This window comes from Anopheles marshallii, chromosome X (genome assembly GCF_943734725.1).
Source record: "Anopheles marshallii chromosome X, idAnoMarsDA_429_01, whole genome shotgun sequence".
Taxonomy (NCBI): Eukaryota; Metazoa; Arthropoda; class Insecta; order Diptera; family Culicidae; genus Anopheles; species Anopheles marshallii.
Window position 1 is genome coordinate 13,066,200 of NC_071325.1, and position 18,106 is coordinate 13,084,305.

At 48.3% G+C, this 18,106-nt stretch overlaps 3 protein-coding genes across 3 annotated transcripts; 2 read left to right on the top strand and 1 right to left on the bottom strand.

Annotated features, from left to right (window-relative positions):
* The first annotated feature begins 2,616 nt into the window (after positions 1 to 2,616).
* On the top strand, positions 2,617 to 12,172 carry LOC128711799 (uncharacterized). Its single transcript, XM_053806689.1, has 4 exons — positions 2,617 to 2,781; positions 7,197 to 7,295; positions 11,704 to 11,892; positions 11,972 to 12,172. The coding sequence occupies exons 1-4, from the start codon at positions 2,617 to 2,619 to the stop codon at positions 12,170 to 12,172; spliced, it is 654 nt and encodes a 217-aa protein (XP_053662664.1).
* Positions 12,173 to 14,756: 2,584 nt separating this feature from the next.
* On the top strand, positions 14,757 to 15,270 carry LOC128712687 (uncharacterized). The gene is made up of 2 exons (XM_053807578.1): positions 14,757 to 15,089; positions 15,175 to 15,270. Exons 1-2 carry the CDS (start codon positions 14,757 to 14,759, stop codon positions 15,268 to 15,270), a joined length of 429 nt encoding a protein of 142 aa, XP_053663553.1.
* Positions 15,271 to 15,529: 259 nt separating this feature from the next.
* On the bottom strand, positions 15,530 to 17,818 carry LOC128712643 (uncharacterized). The gene is made up of 3 exons (XM_053807535.1): positions 17,681 to 17,818; positions 15,713 to 16,081; positions 15,530 to 15,637 (listed from the first exon to the last, which is right to left on the bottom strand). The coding sequence occupies exons 1-3, from the start codon at positions 17,816 to 17,818 to the stop codon at positions 15,530 to 15,532; spliced, it is 615 nt and encodes a 204-aa protein (XP_053663510.1).
* Between the last annotated feature and the right edge of the window lie 288 nt (positions 17,819 to 18,106).

The following is an 18,106-nucleotide window of genomic DNA, read 5'->3' on the forward strand; positions in this document are numbered from 1 at the left end:
GGCAGTTACGTCAGGGTGTTGAACTTTCGGGTGGGACGCTTCGGGTCTACCGCACTAGTTCCGCTTCCTCGCCGTGACGGGAGGGAGGAGGGAGGGAGTAAGGTATTTTGCGGTTTGTCGGTCAATTTTCGATACGGCCAGCGGCCCGAGCCTCTGATGTCACCACGATGATCACGCAACGTGCCAGCGCCGGGTTATGTGTCACGAAACGGTGAGCGCGTCCTCGGCCAAATCAATCTGCCGACAATTAGGCGGATGGAAACACCGAACAAAGGTGAGATACTGCGCTGCTGGAACACATACTAAATGCAGCTGTTCGATTTGGGTGTTGTAAAAGCTGAACTAATTTCACTGCGCTTCGGGAGATATCTTCCAAATTAACCAAATCGTGGTTGACGAGGTGTTGTCCTACTTACGAATGGCTTCGAAAATTGATTCTAAAGCAAACAAAATCACACAAGGGATGCTTTGTCGAAGCTCGGTTTTCACGATTCAATTAGTGCTCATCCCTTGCAGAGTCATCTTGATAGATTCTTGCAGCCCTTAGCAAATCGCTTCACCATCCTCCGTCTCACTTCAGTCATCGGCAGCGAATTCGCACCATTACAGCCACATGCTCGCCTCTCCGATCCGCTCATCCGATCAATGCGATCGCGTCTATAAGTTTGTTGTTAGGTTGAGTTAGTTTTTGGCTAACCACCACCACCTTATTCCTCATCCTCCGACACCTTTCCCTTTGCGTGGTGGCCCTTCAGTGTTTTTCCCCGTTTGCATCGCAGCGTGTGCGAAACGAGATGCAATCTGCCGAGATGGGTCCTCAGTCAGTCAGAGCCACCTGAATAAAAGGGGGATTCGTCAGAGGGGGGAGGGCACGAGGACGATTAGGGGTGGTTCTGCAGGTAGGTAGCTGTGTGTGTGTGTGTGTGTGTGTGTGTGTGTGTGTGTGCGTAGTGGTGCTACTACAGCGAGCAGCTAGCTAAGCAACGGAAAGCCGGCATCGAAAGAGTAGAAATACGGGCGTCCACTTTAGTACGGCAATCATTTACCACTGTACGGCGCTAGCGTCCAACACACGGATCAGCCTGTATAGGTTATTTTTTTGGGTTTTGTTTAAGGAAAACGAATTCGCTTGCTTGCGAACGGCTCACCGAAAACCGAGCGGGCAACTTCTGTTTTTATTCTGTTTGCCTGGCGTGAAGAAACGGCCGCGTTCTGGAAGAATTTCGCTTCCAGAAAACAAAATAAGTTGCTCTTGAAGGGTAAGTTTTGGTAAGATTGCGTTCTATGTGTGTGTGTGTGTGTGTGTGTGTGTGTGGGAGTTAAGGTTGAGCAAGCACTACGAGGCTCGATATCGGAGATAGAGGACAGATTCAACCGCTTTCCTTCATCCCTTCATCCCCTCAGTCCCACCCTCGCTTCATCCCCACCAGCACTACAGGTAGAGCAGTAGGAGCCAGTAAGTGTGGTGAATTTCGTGGTGAAATGCACAAAGTCGCCCGATCAATCGATGTACGATCGGGTGCCCGATAGACGCTGAACCAGGTACCAGCTGTAGGGAAGGGGAGCCTAGACGGAGCTAGTTTTTCCGTGCCGAACCGTTATGTGTGTCGGGAGGGAGAGGGGGAAGGGGGGAAGGGGGTTTCTCCGCCTCTTGTCGGAAAAGTGATACCGTGCAGAGTGCGGCCCCACATTCTCACACACCTCGAAAAATACGATACAGCCCCGCGAAGAGGGGAAACGAATCGAGCCCTACCCCGTCACTTGCTTCGGCGTTCGGTGTGTGTTGCTGCTGGTTATGTTTTTTTCCTCGGCTTTCAGTGGCCACACACCAGAATTAAAATTGGTGGCTTCGGCGTCGGCTCTACTCCCACCCCGACTGGTGGTGATGTGCCCGGTGGCCTGGTGCGCTTGGCGGTTTGGGCTTGGGCCGAGATGTGATGGTGAAGGTCTTTCGGCAGTAGACTTCGGGCCCGCACCGCACAGCGCAGAGCGGGAAAGAGTTGTAATAGTAGTTGCACAGCGAGCGCAAGAGCGAGTGAGATGGATGGAGAGAGCGTGCGAGGGAGGGACAGAGAAAGAGTGTGTACGTGTTTGGCGCCGATTCCGTACATCACGTGGCTGGCGTGGGCTTCTTGGGGGGCACCCGAACGGTCGAGCAAAACACCAGCCACCCGATCGAACGGTGATCATTTGAGTGTTTGGAGCTGTTAGAGTCACTTGCATCTGCGCAGTGTAGCGTCGCAGACACGGCCATAGCCCCGGGCACCCAGAACCGCATCAACAAACAACCACCCCCAGGGTAAACACGGCCATCTGCTAATCTGTTCGCGCTGAATGTGATTTGTTTATTTCGCTTGATTTTTTGTTTTTGGCTGTTTGAAACTCAAGCCACCTTTTGAAACCCTTAATAAGCCCCGTCCTGTGCAGTACAAAACCAACTAACAGTGTCTTTCAATCTTGCCATCCACATCTCTCTTCCATGTGCGGTTACCACCCCGACAACAACAACAACAAATCCAGCTTCCCCGGCCAGCCAGCGGTTAGAATCTGCAATCAATCACCTCGCCGATCCCAACAATTGTGCCCAGATTCCTTCGGAAGGATACCCCTGCAGCGATGAAGCCGTTCCACAGTTGGAGCAGTGTGGTGACGATCGCCACACTCGCCTTATGCGCCGGTGTTGCGTTCGCGGCACCGAACGTGCGCGTTAAGCGTGGCGACGAACCCGAAGCCGTTGTCATCGCGGATGCCGAATCCGCCGTCAACCCGCTCACGTCCCAGGTAGGTGGCAAGCGTTACTTATTACAACAAACACACCATACCGACAGAAACTTCCCGCACAACCTCACTCTTCACATCCCGGAAAGAGATCCGGGATCATTACGGTGACTACGGCACCAGTGCAGTTGGATAAGTTGTATGAAGGTTTTTGTTTATATCCTGGAATCGAAGTGTACATGCGCGCGCGTGTTTTGTGTCCCGAGCTGGTTGACGTTTGGAGGGGTGTTTTTTTTTGCTGTGCCGAGCGGTACGTAACCGTACCGTCCGACACGCGAAGGTCCAGTGTGTTCACGCATCTTCGCGCTGCTTATCGGCCGCACCACACCCACAGACCCACGGACAGCCGTCAGGGTGAAGATCACGCGTGAAGGCTCCCCGGTAATCGAACCGCGCACCAACGCTAATTGCCTCATTGTTTATGCCGACCGCATCCAAGACCATCCGCGGTGATGGAGGTTTTCTCACGCCACCTCGGTCGCCTCTAGCTCAATGTCAGTGTGGCATCTCGTTGGGAAGATTTTGGCACCATCATTTGCCTGCGTTCTGAACCGAAAGAATGCTGACTTCTCGCCGATCCATAACCTACCGTAATAACGCGTCAAACGTACCGATGCGCAGAGCCCGGGCAGAGTGGCACCGATTTTATTGGAGATCAGTACACCAACGGTCGCGGTTGCCTAATCTCGGTGTCGCGGCTTCGAGAGCTTCGAGCTTTCAAGATATCTCCTTTCTGTTGCTGTTGTTTCTTTCTGCCCAGTCTCCGTTCGCCCATGCTTCAGGTCCGCATTTCGGGGCCTGCTAGAAACCGGTTTCCGTTTATTTACACCGCCACAGCTGTCGCCACAGCGGTTTTGTAGGGCGAATTTGCGGTCGTAATTTGTAAATGGAACCCCCGGGTCACACTGACGTAGCCACCGGGTTGGGGATGCACTCGGCGCTCAGGATTCGTCTTGCCGCACCAGAATGCGTGGATGAGTCCAGGGTCATGTTTGGGCAAGATAGATTCGATTGCCGAGCTGTTGTACCGAGCGCGCTTCCGTTTACATCTGGGCGTCACGCATGGTCACGATGTTGAAACGTTCGCACCCCGCTGGTGCACCCATTACCGAGACCGAGGCGAGTCCTTCTGCTGCTGCTGGTTGCGACGGTGTAGCAATCGGGGTGATTACTTTGCCCACTACGGGGTGTATATTTCAAGCCCCGTCCATTTGCTTGCCGCTTTTGCATATGCGAACCGCACGCGGGTCCACCCTTGGGAGTGTGCTGCACTCGCGCGTTTCCTTCCCAGCGCAACCGGGTATGTGTAACGAGTGTGCCAAACTAGAACGGTCCGGTGAGTTACCATTCCCGCCCCTATCCGCTCAACGTTGGCCGTCGGGCTTTACCTTTTTTTTTGCTTATTTTCTGTGCAGTTTCGCTTTTCGTCCAACACGCTCCTTTCGCTTGAAATTTCGATCTCGATTTCTTTCTCGGTTACTAAGTACCTTCCCCACCACTAACCCTTTCCTCCCATGAAGGGAGGGAGGTGTTCTTGGGCGTGTACCAACGCTGCAGTGGTGAACAACGGCAACAAAAACCCACCCAAGTCTTGCACATTCGGTGCAACAAGTGTGTACGAGCTGTAAATAGGAGTAGGAAGGGGGATAGGGTGAGGGGGTGGCAGTGGGGAAAGGTGATTATTTCGTCGACATACACCTCGTGAGGTCACTTCACCAGTGACCAACAAAAAATGGCCATTAATCAGAATATTGTTCCAGTAATGCCACTAGCGTTCGACGCCTTTTTTTCTCTTTTAAGAGGGTCTTTCCCCTCAATCACACACACACACACACACGCTTACAGACCAATTGTCCAGTCAATTTGCAAACTGTTGCATCCATGGTGCGATTCGATACAAAGCTCATTTGCACCGCTTCCACCGCGTGCTTATGTTTTGAGTGGAGTCTGCATAACGCCTAACTCCACTCGAATGGCTGGAAAAGGAAAATGGAAGAGAAAGACAAAGAGAGAGAGCTAGAAAGCAAAAAAACCGCGAGAAAAAGAGACAAAGGAAAAGGCAGAAAGGAAAAGCCCCATTCTCCACTGGCGTGAATGCTGCGAAGTGACGGGACCCGTTGGCTTAATGACCACCAAGCAAACCCGCTTGCCAACACCATTTCGAGCAGCGGATCGAAATGATTAAAAGCAGCAGCAACATTGCTCACACAGCTTCCCATTTTTCTTGCCCTCTTTTTGCTGCTACACACGTTGCAACTTCATTAATAGCTCCTGATCAATTTAACCCTGAAAAGAGTGAACGAAAGTGAGTTGGAAGTTTGGCAAAAAAAACAAAAAACACCCCCCTCGTAACGGTGGGCACCGGTGCGAAAGCACGAAGCGTTCACGCGTGAACGCTGCCCAATTGCATAATGTCAGGGGTTTGCTGGTCGTGGCAGGGTAGTTTTCGGTCGTTTTGAGCAAAGCGATTTCAGGCTGCTCGAGTTACTCGAGTGCCTGGTTGACAGATGATGCAAACCGCTCTATCTCCACGATCGCACAGCCGATGGGGGGGCCAAAGATGCCAGGATTCCAAGAAATTGGGAGCCAGCTTAAGTTGAAGGTCACACCGACTCTAATTCAGGTCGGCCAATGAACTCCACCTCGGTGTCACCCGTAACGAGCGGCTTTGCGTAATTGCAATCAAAATAGTGCCGCCGTCTGGGTTACATCTTCCGTGTCTGTTAGCACTGTCGGAGGAGGTTAGCTCTGCTTCCATCCAATTTGAATGGAGGACCCTAATCTCTTTCCCTCACTTTTCCCTCTTTTTTGCCTAGTGTTTTTTTTGTTGTTGATGGTTTGGTTTGATGTGGAGTGTGGTAAACACTTTGCCCACTTACACAAGCGCGAGACCCGATTGCTTAATACACTCTCGACTCCTGAAGACGGCTCGAGATATCCGCACACAGACCGGAGCGTACCTTCCGTTTAATGGAGCAAGCGTTTGCCCATTGGCTACGCACAACTCCATGTACTTAACGCCATCAAAATAAAATCTTTCCCCCTGCATTACTTCCTGCCTTGCCCTGCATAACTGGTGCTGCCTGCCATCACCCCGTGCAATACCCGTGCGCTGCAGCAGTGATGTAAAAGGACTCGGCGTAAGCGGCTGACCACACGCGCACGCGCGCTGTGTGTAACGCTGCAGTCAGCGAACCGCGAACAAACAACTCCCACTTCACATCACAAGAGTCCGAAACTCTTCCGATACTGAGCGACAAACGCGATGACGAGATGATCATTTAACATGCGCAACAACACTAACACAGAGGGAGAGAGAGAGAGTGAGAGAGCGAGAAGAAATAAACCGTGATTAAGTCACTGCAAATCAGTGTACCTTCCGTAACGACTTGCTGATAAACGGAATGATCAAGGAGTTCACCAAATATTCATCCGACCCTGCCGCACTCACACGCTCGCCCATCTCTATTGAATATCCCGAATTATCTCATCGGCGGACATTGGCACTCGACACACACACACACACCACCTCTGAAACAGGTTTTTGCCGAGCGAATAAAATCCGACCGAATTAACATACACACGGGCCAGGCAAAATCCGTGCGACCGGCACTGACGTAACGCCCGACCGAGTAACGGGTGCCCTAGATCCCCCCCTTGTGATGCCGTAATGTGCGTGTGGATCTTCTTCGCCTACTTTCCGAAAAACAGCTGGCCGCTTTCACGTGCTTCGTACGGGGTGCTCATCCACACCAGCTCTTTCGCGCTCTTATCGCACACGCTCGCTCTCGCTTGTCCTGCTTTCGCACTTTCGCACCGCTTTCTCCTTCGTTCGGTGGTCGCCGTGTCTGCCGAGCTGTCCAGCTGACCTAATTGGTAAACGCGCTTTAACTCTCACTCTCTGCGGGAAGGTGAGCTCACTGATGCAGCACTAGCCAAGCGGTTGCATTTCGCTCCCTCTCTCTCTTTCCCTGTCTCACTTTCACTGCGCGTTACGTACGTTACGTGTTTAGTAGCTTTAGTGGCATGTGGGATATTTCTACCACACCGTCCAATGTTCGACCACCGCACTTTACGCGCTATTTCCGAGTGACTTTGCAACTTTTCGATACATGTTGCTTGTTTGTTTGTAGTGTTTTTTTTTATCCTTCTTTTGTTGCTTCCTTTTGCGTGACGATAGCCGTTACGTTTTGTTGCGTGCTTTGTTTGTTAGCGACGATGACGTTCGAAACAGTGCATGCTATCGCTGCTTTGCAAACCATTACGCCATTACACTCGGTGACGTGTGTGAAACAGATTTGTCGCTTTTCCCGCACACTATTATATAGTTTTTGTTTTCTTTTCTTTATTACTGTATTTTTACCATCTTTTCCCTGCATCGTTCTTTCCTTCCCTTTTCTATGGTTTCTTCCCGACAGGATGCGGTAGCCATCAGCGACGACCTTGACCGTGACAAACGCAAAGTTCCCGACCCGAAGTACGAAACCAAGAATGCCATCCTAGGATTCGTGTTTGGAGTGAGTAGAGACACACACACACGCCACATTGTTCCCCCCCGTTCTCTCGCCCTCCGCTAACATGGTTTCCCTCTCCCAACGGTTACAAATACATTACAAATTAAATTCAACTTCTCGGTGCATACTAATTCTCGCATTCAGCTGCAAGGGGTGGTGGTGGATTTTTATACTTATTTTTAACCATCTAGCAGGTGTGTTACACTTTTTAATTGCGCCACGCACAGCGGGTAACACTTAAATTCCACCAACTCCACGTATCGACTGTCGGGACCTGTGAGACCCACCCGACATGCCAGTACGGCACGCTTCCTGTAATCGTGCCACTAACGATACCATTCGCCACAATCATCACCCTGTTAAGAAGGGCTCAAGCAAAAGCAGTAGTATTATGACTCCCTTTCGAGCAGCCATTTTGTTTCCTCCGAGCTGGCCTTCAACCGGTCAGTGGACGTGTCGGAAAGGTGCGAGTGACTTCGGCGCATACCGGTGCAGGAAAGATTCCAGTTTGACGAGATCCTGCGGCTCAAGTTGACCCTTCCTTTGCAGCTCCCTACCCAAGCATGCCCCCTTTTCAACTTCTCCCCATAAAGGGGGGTGGTTGAACAGGTTTTGTTGTTGTTTTTTTTTTCTAACGCAACCGCTAGAACGCTCTATTTCTTTATTGCATTGCTCTTTGCACGCGTGGTGTGCACGTAGCGGTGTGTGAGGTTTGCTTTCTATTTCACCATACGTTCATACGCACCATACGGGTTGCGTGTTGCGACCTTCAGTGACGTTGGCAACTGCCGTTTCGCTGCACACTCACTTGCGTTTTTCACCAGCAAATCAAAAGACTGCAAGCGACGAACCCCCGCCGTCAATGCATCAATAACAGATATAAGAACCAAAACGAAAAAAAAACATCAATGCAAGAAATCTTAACCCTTGTCCAAAGGCAAAAACAATCTTTAAAAGTTTTTTTGTGTTCCGTTGGTTAGTTTTTCCCCCGTGTTTGTCTATCGCAACCCCAAAAATTAGTCATTGAAGTGTCGGATTTCTTGTAAACGAGCGCGAGCTAATGGATTTAGCTGTTTATTTGGTCACACTGGACGGAAAGCAATGCTTTCATCTCCAATTTGGACTCCAAAACCGCCTTGAGCCGACTGGTGACACACGCGCAGCCCTCCCCTCTGTTCGATGGAAACTGTTTCAGTCGGTCAGTAAGCTCCTGAGATTTTTCGGTTAAGGTCGTTAGGTGTGATTTTTTTCTTCTGTTTGTTGTATCGCAGCCCACCTGCTATATGCTGAACTGGGCCAGGACGAAAGCAGTTGACCCTAGCTTAGAAACCGCATTTAACAACCATTTTTCACCGCTCCGTAGAAGTTCAACTTTGTCGAATGTTTGCTTGGTTAGATATGCGACGCTTTCAAATTTCAAGTTCATCTACATTTGAAAGGTGGGAAAAAAGAATCATAAAACACACGTGGGAAGTAGATCTGCAAAGCAGAAAAAAACTATCATTCAGGCGAGCTATTTATGTGTCGTTTTCCAACATTCCCTCCAATGCCATCAACATTGCCTTTGGTGTTAGGACATCACACTTTAATTCTATTTCTTAGCTTCTTTTTTAATTCGCCATCTGCCATTTGCACCTTTAAAAATGTATATATCACCACTTTTTTTGTTTGGCTTGGTGTACACTTTCACTATTCGTGGATCCAGGCTTGGAAGACACTGTATCTTTAGTATGTTAGTAGATGAGGATCACCTTGGCGCGCTGATATGATTTGTGTTCTGACTGATACAGAGAGATTTTGACAGCATTGACAGCTCGTCTGGACGGATGAGATCTCTTTCTTTCCCTCTCCTTCCCCTATATTCCTCTCTCGATCTCTCTCTCTCTCTCCTTCTCTCTTATTCTACCAACAACTACGCGATACACGTGTCTGTCAGGTCCTGTTGTAAACTCATAAATGGTGACTCAGTTTTGACCAGGCATCCGTAGCCAGTAGCGTCCGCCTACGTTTCACTAAAACTAATAGCATATCTCCCACCCCCTCTTCCACCCCCAAAAACATAATCGTGTGCGCCAACCATACCCGTCATGTTGGCCTCTTCGCGTCAATCAAACCGTCAAACGCACGTGCGAAAAACAAAAAATATCTAAACACACCGCCGGAGCAGAAAATCAACTCGTTCATTGACGCAAAGACGCGCTTCATCGACAAGCTGGACCATGCGAACATTGAGAAGAACAAGCAGCACCACATCGAACCGCCAAAGCCGGTGCCCGATTTCCAGTCGCTCATCTCGTCCGTCATCACGCCGAAGGTGCAGTTCATCACGTCGAAGATCGGTTCGCTGAGCGGCAGCTTCCTCGGTGGGTCGTCCGGCGGCCACGGTGGTGATGACGACCACCACGGCAACGGTGGTGGCGGCGGTGCGCCCCAGCTCGGAAACATTGTGTCCTCGCTGCTGAAGCTTTCCGGACCGATCCTGTCCGGTTCGTCCGGTTCGCAGCACGGCGGCTCGAACACGGTTTCGCTCGGCGATCACGACGACGATGAGTGAAGAGGGGAAGACGTGAACCGAGTGAACCAGCATGGAGCACGTGAGGAATCCACCCGATGAAAGACACCAATGGGTCCAGGCCCTAAACGGCCGGTGGAAAACCGCAACGACGGGCGACAGTTTACTCCTCAACAATTCATCCAAAACTAAGCGCTCACAACCTCACGCGGTTACGCTCACCCGCTGGACACTCAACACCTACACACACTCATTCTTGGTCACCCACACATGCATAAAAACATACAACATATACGTACACGTACGTTAGGATATCGGAATTGATGCTTTTATTTAATTTGATCGCCCGGTGCAGTCGAGGAATTCGTAGACGTTTTGCTCTGCAAGGACAGTGGCCTGCACTGAAGCTTAGCAAAAGAAGCTAGGAGAGAAGGAGAATAATAAGAGGGATAAGTAAGGGACAATTTTATGTACTCCTCGTTATGTTTTTTTACTATTTCTAAACTCTATCGCATCGCAAAACAGAGACGCACCCAATACCCTACGCCAAGGGAAGTGCCCTTCTGGATATGCTGTCTTTACCCTATACCTTTACTGTCGTCTATCTTTCCTTCTGTCTACTAATGCTTTCACATTCGCTCCATCTTTTTGTTGATTTAATTATTCATTAATGGGGTTTTTTTTTTAAATAGCCTGGTTGTTAGACAAAGTTATGCAAAATCAACTGACTAGCTAAACTATTTGCAAAATAGGCAAGAGAGGAAGAGAACGAGAGAAGGGAAAAAATGTAAAACTTTGATGTAGTTTGAGGTTAGGAACGACACATCTTCCACACAGTGACCAGACCAGATAAGTTTATTTTTTTTCAACCCCTTCCCCGGTATACAGTGACAGTGTTACACGTAAGCTCATCAACAAATCACACACTCTTTTGCTAAAAATCATTTACCATCCTTTATTGAATATGTGTGTTGGTCAGCGTTTCTTTACGAGCGCGGTAAAACACAGTGCCAAGAGCGAACAATAGCGGGGATTTGCGAATAGATAGATAGATATTTTTTCGTTTTTAATTGAACCGGTTCCTTCCAACAGTTCCTTGCCTTCAACTGCCCTCGATGAGATAAGGATGAAGAAGAAAACAAAGAAATAGAAGGAGAGAAAGAGAGAGAGAGAGAGAGAAAGCGAATGAAATTTTACCTACAAACAGATGTTAGATGGTTGCACACCGACCACGCGACCACACTTAGGGTTCGTCGCTTATGTCCAATAATAGTTAGCATTTGTTATTTTTTGTTTTTAAACGATTGGTTGTGGTAGGAATTTTAGCGAAAAAATAAACAAACAAAAAACACAATAGCAAAATTTACACTCGCTTCAGGACGAAGTAATAATGGTTAACAAAAAAAAAAACAAACAACATAAATGGAAGTCTTCACCACAGCAAAAAGGATACCGGTTCAGCCAACAGGGACAACATTTACACACGCGTCCACATTTGCCGTAGCCGTACGCGATACTATTCTTCCCCTTTTTCTCAATGTGTAAATAATGGATTAATAAATGCAAATCTTATTCACAAATGTATCTACACGTTTTTGTTCACTTGGTGTGTTTGTTGTTTTGCTGCTGTATGGCTTCATCAGCATCCGTAAAAAAAAAAATGGCGGGAACCAATGAGTCTGTTTGGGAAGTGATTGTTATGCGATCGATGCCATTTATGTTTCTCAGGGTGGTTTTTAACGTGCCAAATTGTACATAAATATTTACACTAACACATTCGAAGCATGCTATTTGTTTATTTGTAGCAGGACTATTGAATGGAAGGATATTCCTTGCATTGCTGATGTGGTAATTAAATGATTGTTTTTGTTTTGTTTTCTACTCTGGTGTCTCCGGCAGGCTAGCAAACAGTCAGCCCAAGCGGTCAAGGACGCCATCCATCCGACGAAGGCTCCCATCCCGGTGACGACAGACGATACGCCCGATCTGGACCGGCAGAAGGTATCGCTCCAGGTGCCGGACGAACTATTCGGCAGCTCGTTCACACTGGTGACCAACATTTCCGGCCGCTTCGGTGATTTGATCATGGTAAATCGATCCACTCGGTACGTGATCGTTCCGGCTCAATAAACAGTTCCCGTTTTCCTTCCTAACTCTCCCCCCGCAGAGCACGGCACGCCGGGCGGGTGAATTTTTCTGGGTGTTTCAACCACTGTTCGGTAAACACCTGACGATCGAGATACCGACCACGACGACGACGACGACGACGCAGCGCACAACCACCACGACCCGTGCCGCCCGCACGACGACCGATGCCGCGCTGGTGCTTGATCTGCTTTCCGGTGCGACAGACACGAACGACATCTGAGCGGTGTCATCCGGTTAATGTTTCCTACCCGTCACTCATTTATTTATTTCCTACCCAACCAGCGCGCTCTGGTTGTGCTCTGTTTTATTTTTCTGTTATAAATATTTGCATACGAATAATACGATAGGTTCCAATTATTACTTCCAACGTACTTCTTCCCCGTAGAAGCACGTTTGCGAAGAGGATATGGTTATACGCACTGGGAAAGTGTAGCAATAAGCGGTAATAAAGGATCCATACCAGCATATCGTTTACAATCGTGTCCACCAACATTTGTTCGCTTCAGATGAGAAATTCAAAAGAAACCGCCTAAAGGTAGGCAATGCGCACCACAAACATTAACCTACAAAGCTTTACCCGTGGGCTTCTTGCAGCGCAGCGCTGATTTACCTTTTAAATTGTGCTAACGAGATGCGTAAAAGTGTTGATACTGCCTTGACCCATTAGACCAGTGTTATTGTTTTTTTTTTTTTTTATAATTAGGTGAAAAATATATTCAATTAGAAAGAAACGCTACATTAGTGCGTAAATCGTCTGTGTTCGACGAGCTAATGAAGTTTGACTTCCTTCTGGGGGGAGAATGTTTTTTCTCCTGTGCACTTACGCAGCTTACATTCACGCACAAATTAGAAGCCTTCGATCGTTTTTTTTTTTGTTAAGTTTAAAGGAAAGGGCACTTAGTTAATACAACCTCCCTACAAGCAACCAATGTCTAATGCAGTGATGTCAAACTCATTTTGGTCGCGGCACTGGCAACTTTTTTTGTGCTCCAAGTTAGTCGAAGTGTTTTTTTTTTATTTTAAACGCATCATTTCAAAAGAAAATTAAATTATACGGAACACACTTGCAGGCGTTGTAACCACCATATACTGACGATAAAGATAATTCCAGTATTTAGAAGAACAAGGTTTCGGTATTTAGAAGTACCTGGAACCAGGTCGACTCCAGGTTTCCATCAAGGGAGGTGCTTAAGTTATACATTCGTTTCGAATGAATTTTAACTATTACAACGTGTCTTATCAAACTGCTCTTATAGTTGAAATAGTTTTTTTTTGCCAAATAACTTGAAAAACAGCTAATCCAGATTTGCCCAAAGGGAAATAACAGTCGAAAGATCCCAAAACGTGTCAACCCTCATTTGACGAATCTAAAGATGTGTTTTTCGACTAGATTGTAGAAGAGTCCTTTAAATCGCACATGGTCGAGCGCCTTCGTCTGCTAATCCATTATCTCGGCCTTTTTGGCGGACGCTTCAACGCCATCACACCATCTTAATTTGTGCCTATCACACCTCCTTTGTTCATGTGGACGACCTAAAAGGACTCTACGGGTTGGGTTGTCCGGTGTTATTCTCATGACGTGACCAGCCTACCGGAGCCTGGCGAGTCTAATCCGCTGTACGACAGTAAGTTCGCCATACAGCTCATAGAGCTCGTCATTATAGCAACTCCTCCATTGTCTTTCCACACATACGAGGAAAAAACTTCTTCTGAGCATCTTCCTCTCGAACACGACTTAGAGGGTTTACTTGATAGTTGATAAGAGTACAATTCAAAAATCGTTGATGAATATATGCAACATACAGTCTAGTTTCACCTAATTGCGGTTAATAAAGCAAATAATTTTGTTATGTACATATCTAATCTTGTTTCATATCACATTTCAGACTGCAATACCATTATTCTGTTACATATGTGACTCCAACCTACGAAAATTAGAGTAAACAGACCAAAAGTATATTTTTAACAGAAAAAAGAAGGTGATGGGAATAACGAAACCTCTCTCGGTTGTTCTTTCAACTAATGTCAGTGCTCCAGCCGATGCAACTCGAGAGTCTTTAGTTGCAAAAAAAATCTCCATACCTTCTAATTCATTCAAACAATAGTCGAAGCTCTCAATAAAAAAAGCATTAAGACCGCATTGGAAGACTTTGTGGGTTTGACATGTCTGGTTTAACGTATCACAAAGCGCCAACCCTATCGTTAGGGGTACAAAAGTGCGTTCGGAACATGCGTATCCAATAGCGTTGCGAATCGTGATTTACCACGGCATCAACGCACACACGCATCCTGCTCCATCTTTAAACGATTCGTCTACTGTCTGTGACCAATTGGTTGCATCCTTCGTGAAATTAAACGAAATCGAAAGTTGGAAGTTTTTTTTTGTTGGGTAATTAGACGAGGGTCAGCACGCGTTTAGTTCCCACGATAAGCTACTTTAGAAATTGGTACGTAATTTTCCTCAATCAATTGGATTGCAATTTACACTTTGTGACGGTGTGCGGTGTATCTCATCCGACATGAGTCACCTAACCGCTAACGTTGTCAAGCCTGCCGACTGGAATTCACGTAACAATTTCATTGGATCGGAAGTAGGCGACCTCGACACTGCGCGGGCACTGCATTATACACCCGTTCTCCTAGCATGCAACAGAATTATGCACACGTTCTCGTTCTTAATGCACCTGCATCTTACCCGGTGGACAGTTGTTGTGCCGAATGGCGTTTTGCGATCTACTTCTAGCCAGTCTGTTTGAGTCCCTTGGTTCGGTTGGGTTGCAGCGTTTCTGTGATAAAGCACCACGATGAAGTTGTTCTGTGGCACTCACGCTTTAATCCTTCTGGTGCTCACCATTCGGTCATCGACTGTGGAGGGAAAAGCGATACCTATCACACCGGAACTATCAACAGAGGATCTTGGTAGCAGTGGAGCAACAGAAGCGCTGGCAGATGTCACCACCGAGGAGAACCCAACCACCACACCTATCAATCCCGCCCTCAACGAAGTGAACACGTCCGACGATGAGATCCCCAGCTTCAATCGCAACCAGGTAACGCTGGATCTTCCGGGCGAGCTGTTTTCAAACACCGCCAACCTGACGCTCCGTTTACGCAACTTTATCGGTGACTTTATCACGGTAAGGTGTACCGCAAACGTCATCGCGTCCAATAAATACTCACCACTAACCGTCCCAAAAATCGCTCGCCATACCCAATCGCCAGCGTACATCAGTGCGAATTGCGCAGGTGGTCCGTTTCTTTCAGCCCCTGTTCGGATACCATCTGATGATTGACATCCCGAAGGAGCTGGACGTGTGAGTGTGATGTAACGCAACGCAATTACGCGACCTACAACTGGTCGATGTGAAGCTGTAATAATTTATTCACGCGAATGGTGTATTGTTTTTTGTTGTTCCGTGTGTTTGCTTTGTCATTAGTACTAGAATTAAATAATTTATCTGTCAACTGTGTGCATTCCCGAGTTTTTTGCGATGGAGCTGCATCCGGTAAAGGCGATCCCCATTACGGGCGAGCGGCATCGGGCATCCGGTCTCCGAAACCCCGGTGCTGGGCGCTGTCAGTTGTCCGCACCCGACGGGCTCGGTGTCGGTATTTGAATGAACAAATGGCGACCCGCAATCGGTTGGAATAGCTTCATAAACCTGGCCGTGCGTATTGCCGTGTTCTGGATAACCGGAGAAGAGAGATGGCGGGTTTTAGTATGCTGCTCTGCGGGCCGGTCTCGCCCACCTTTGCTTACCGTGATAAAGTCCCCGAACAGTTTGGCCGCTGCCAGCACAAAGTTGGTCGCATTACCGAACAGCTTCCCCGGCAGCTGGAGCATGATCGTACCGTCCGGGTTGAACTGCGGTACGTCATCCTCCTCCTGACGCGAGCTTCTGTCCGCACGTGGCTTGATCTGTGGCACTCGACTTATGCTAGGTGGTGCAGTTGTTGTCGTTGTTGTTGTGGTTGTCGTTGTCGTTGTTGTTGTCGGTGGGATTCGGCGCGCTGTGGGGTTCCGAATATTCTTTAGCTGCTCCAACAAATCCAAGATGGCGTTAGCAGCAGCCCACTCCTCCGGTCGGAACTTGCGCTTGGTCCGGTGCACGTCCTCACCGATGGCTTCCTGGAATGCGGGTAAGATGGTGTTGTAAACAAGCATACATAAAGCTGCAAATAACTCGCTTCAACAGTGTTAACACCTGCAATGAATAATCAAGAGGCGAGATGTACCCCAAATTTCCACCAAAAGAAAGTCCTCACGAATGTCTCGTGCCACAACAATGGTTATGCACTTCGACCAAAATGGCCATTTTGCGTCCGGGATGTAAATAACGGCTCAAAATTGTACATTGTACGAGATGTAGATTTTGGGGTCTATGATAATACGCGTGTGTTGCGACGTGTTGCGCATACTGCTGCCTATCACTAATTCAACCCCCGCATGGCGACACAAACAAAACGACACATTCATCATTGGAACCTTTTTTGTTTCTTGTCTTTTTTTTTTGACTTGCTGTGCTGTTTGACCTCCTGAATAACGCGTCGTTTGTTTCATCCTTGTTTGCGCGATGTCCGCACGAATGCACGATGTATGAGCGGATTTTTGATTGATAGCGCGATCCGTGGAAGGCCACATTCCCGGCTGATGAAGTTTTTTCCGTTGCGCTGTGCGTTACCAAACAACCGAGTCGGGGTTGGATGTGGCCATTTGACAAGTGAATGGGTTTGTCGTGAGGGCGTCCGGTGTGTTTCTTTCTTTCTCGCTGTCTTTCTTTTCCTTTCGTCAATCTTCTTTGTGCTGGTGGACTCCCCGTCGGTAAGGTGTTTTCGAACAAAATTAATTTCATTTTGAAACCTTTTTTCCGCTTGCTCAATTAGCCACCGCTTTTTTATATTTATATGTTGCTGTTAGTAATGCGATGTGATACGTAACGCGGATGTCTATTATCGACTGGCCGGCCGTACATAAAAGCCAGTCCTTACGTTCCACCTTAGGTCACCCGGCGGAGCGGTGAAAGGAATGACTTGTAAATCGTTTCACTTGATAACATCCACAGGCCACGAACGCACCAGAATAGCCGCGTGCAGTAGTATTGGGGGAATTCTTGGAAAGCAAGAAGACTTCAAGACGCTGTGGTTGCACCAGCCACAGGGCTGGTAGGCAAGGCAGCAAGTGCAAAACCGTAACCCCTTTGCGAGCTGTAGCAATGAAACCATTGTTGCTGCATAATCGGGCCGCGCATTTAAACAAAACACTCCATGGGAAGGGTATTGGTAAACTTCTGCAGCTGCAATTAGTACTTTCACTGACATCACAACACGCGCTTACTGATGCACATTAACGTCTTCGCATTGTGCGCTCTAAGGTAGGTTGCGGGGCACACGTGCACGGGCTGATCGTGAGATTGTTTACGTTATGAATTTATTTTTTTTTTTATAATAACCGCTCCGTAAGGACGTTTCTTGCAGATGGGTACGGGATGGTTGATTGGATTTTTAATTTCATTTTAAATGTTTCACCATGGACGGCGGATGGGGAAGCAGGATGTGAGGTTTGATTGGTGGACGGTGGAAGACTTCGCTCAAGTTCACTTTCAGGTGACTCACTTCTTTTCGTTTGAACAAAAAAAAACTAACTCTCCGACAGCTTCCGACACTCTCCGACAATTTCCGACATTCTCCGACACACTCCGACACATCCGGTGTTTAACCGTCAACTCACCTTCCACTGTACCGGATCTAGCGAGCTGTTCAACTCCTCCGTCACAGGCTCGATCGGTGCCGCCTGGAGCGGAGACACCAGGAACAGCCCACAACACCACAGCGCAACACACCACACCGTCGTACTCCATGCTGCCATAACCAGCTCCAGCTCATAAGCTTCCCGACACTAGGAAAGTACCCGTCGCGAGGGCCTCCGTTCTCATACTACACCGACACACTAGCGCGGTCCCGGTTCTATCCTCAGCACCGGTTACACCTCCGGCTTAGCGTAATGCGCTCCTGGTACCCTGCGTGGTAGCGGCTGTCCTTCCGGCTCATTGAGCAATGGCCGCCCGAGTGATGCGCGCACATGCGTTCCGTACGGCAATTCGCCCACAAATGTGCCGGCCGCCGTGTGCGCGCGCGCGCGCAGACACACACTCAG

Coding starts and splice junctions, on each gene's coding strand:
- LOC128712643 (XM_053807535.1), bottom strand. CDS start 17,818: ATGGCAGCATGGAGTACGACGGTGTGGTGTGTTGCGCTGTGGTGTTGT. Junction 16,082..17,680: donor TAGATCCGGTACAGTGGAAG/GTGAGTTGACGG, acceptor CCCGCATTCCAG/GAAGCCATCGGTGAGGACGT. Junction 15,638..15,712: donor TGTTCGGGGACTTTATCACG/GTAAGCAAAGGT, acceptor CCGGTTATCCAG/AACACGGCAATACGCACGGC.
- LOC128711799 (XM_053806689.1), top strand. CDS start 2,617: ATGAAGCCGTTCCACAGTTGGAGCAGTGTGGTGACGATCGCCACACTC. Junction 2,782..7,196: donor TCAACCCGCTCACGTCCCAG/GTAGGTGGCAAG, acceptor TCTTCCCGACAG/GATGCGGTAGCCATCAGCGA. Junction 11,893..11,971: donor GCTTCGGTGATTTGATCATG/GTAAATCGATCC, acceptor CTCCCCCCGCAG/AGCACGGCACGCCGGGCGGG.
- LOC128712687 (XM_053807578.1), top strand. CDS start 14,757: ATGAAGTTGTTCTGTGGCACTCACGCTTTAATCCTTCTGGTGCTCACC. Junction 15,090..15,174: donor TTATCGGTGACTTTATCACG/GTAAGGTGTACC, acceptor CCCAATCGCCAG/CGTACATCAGTGCGAATTGC.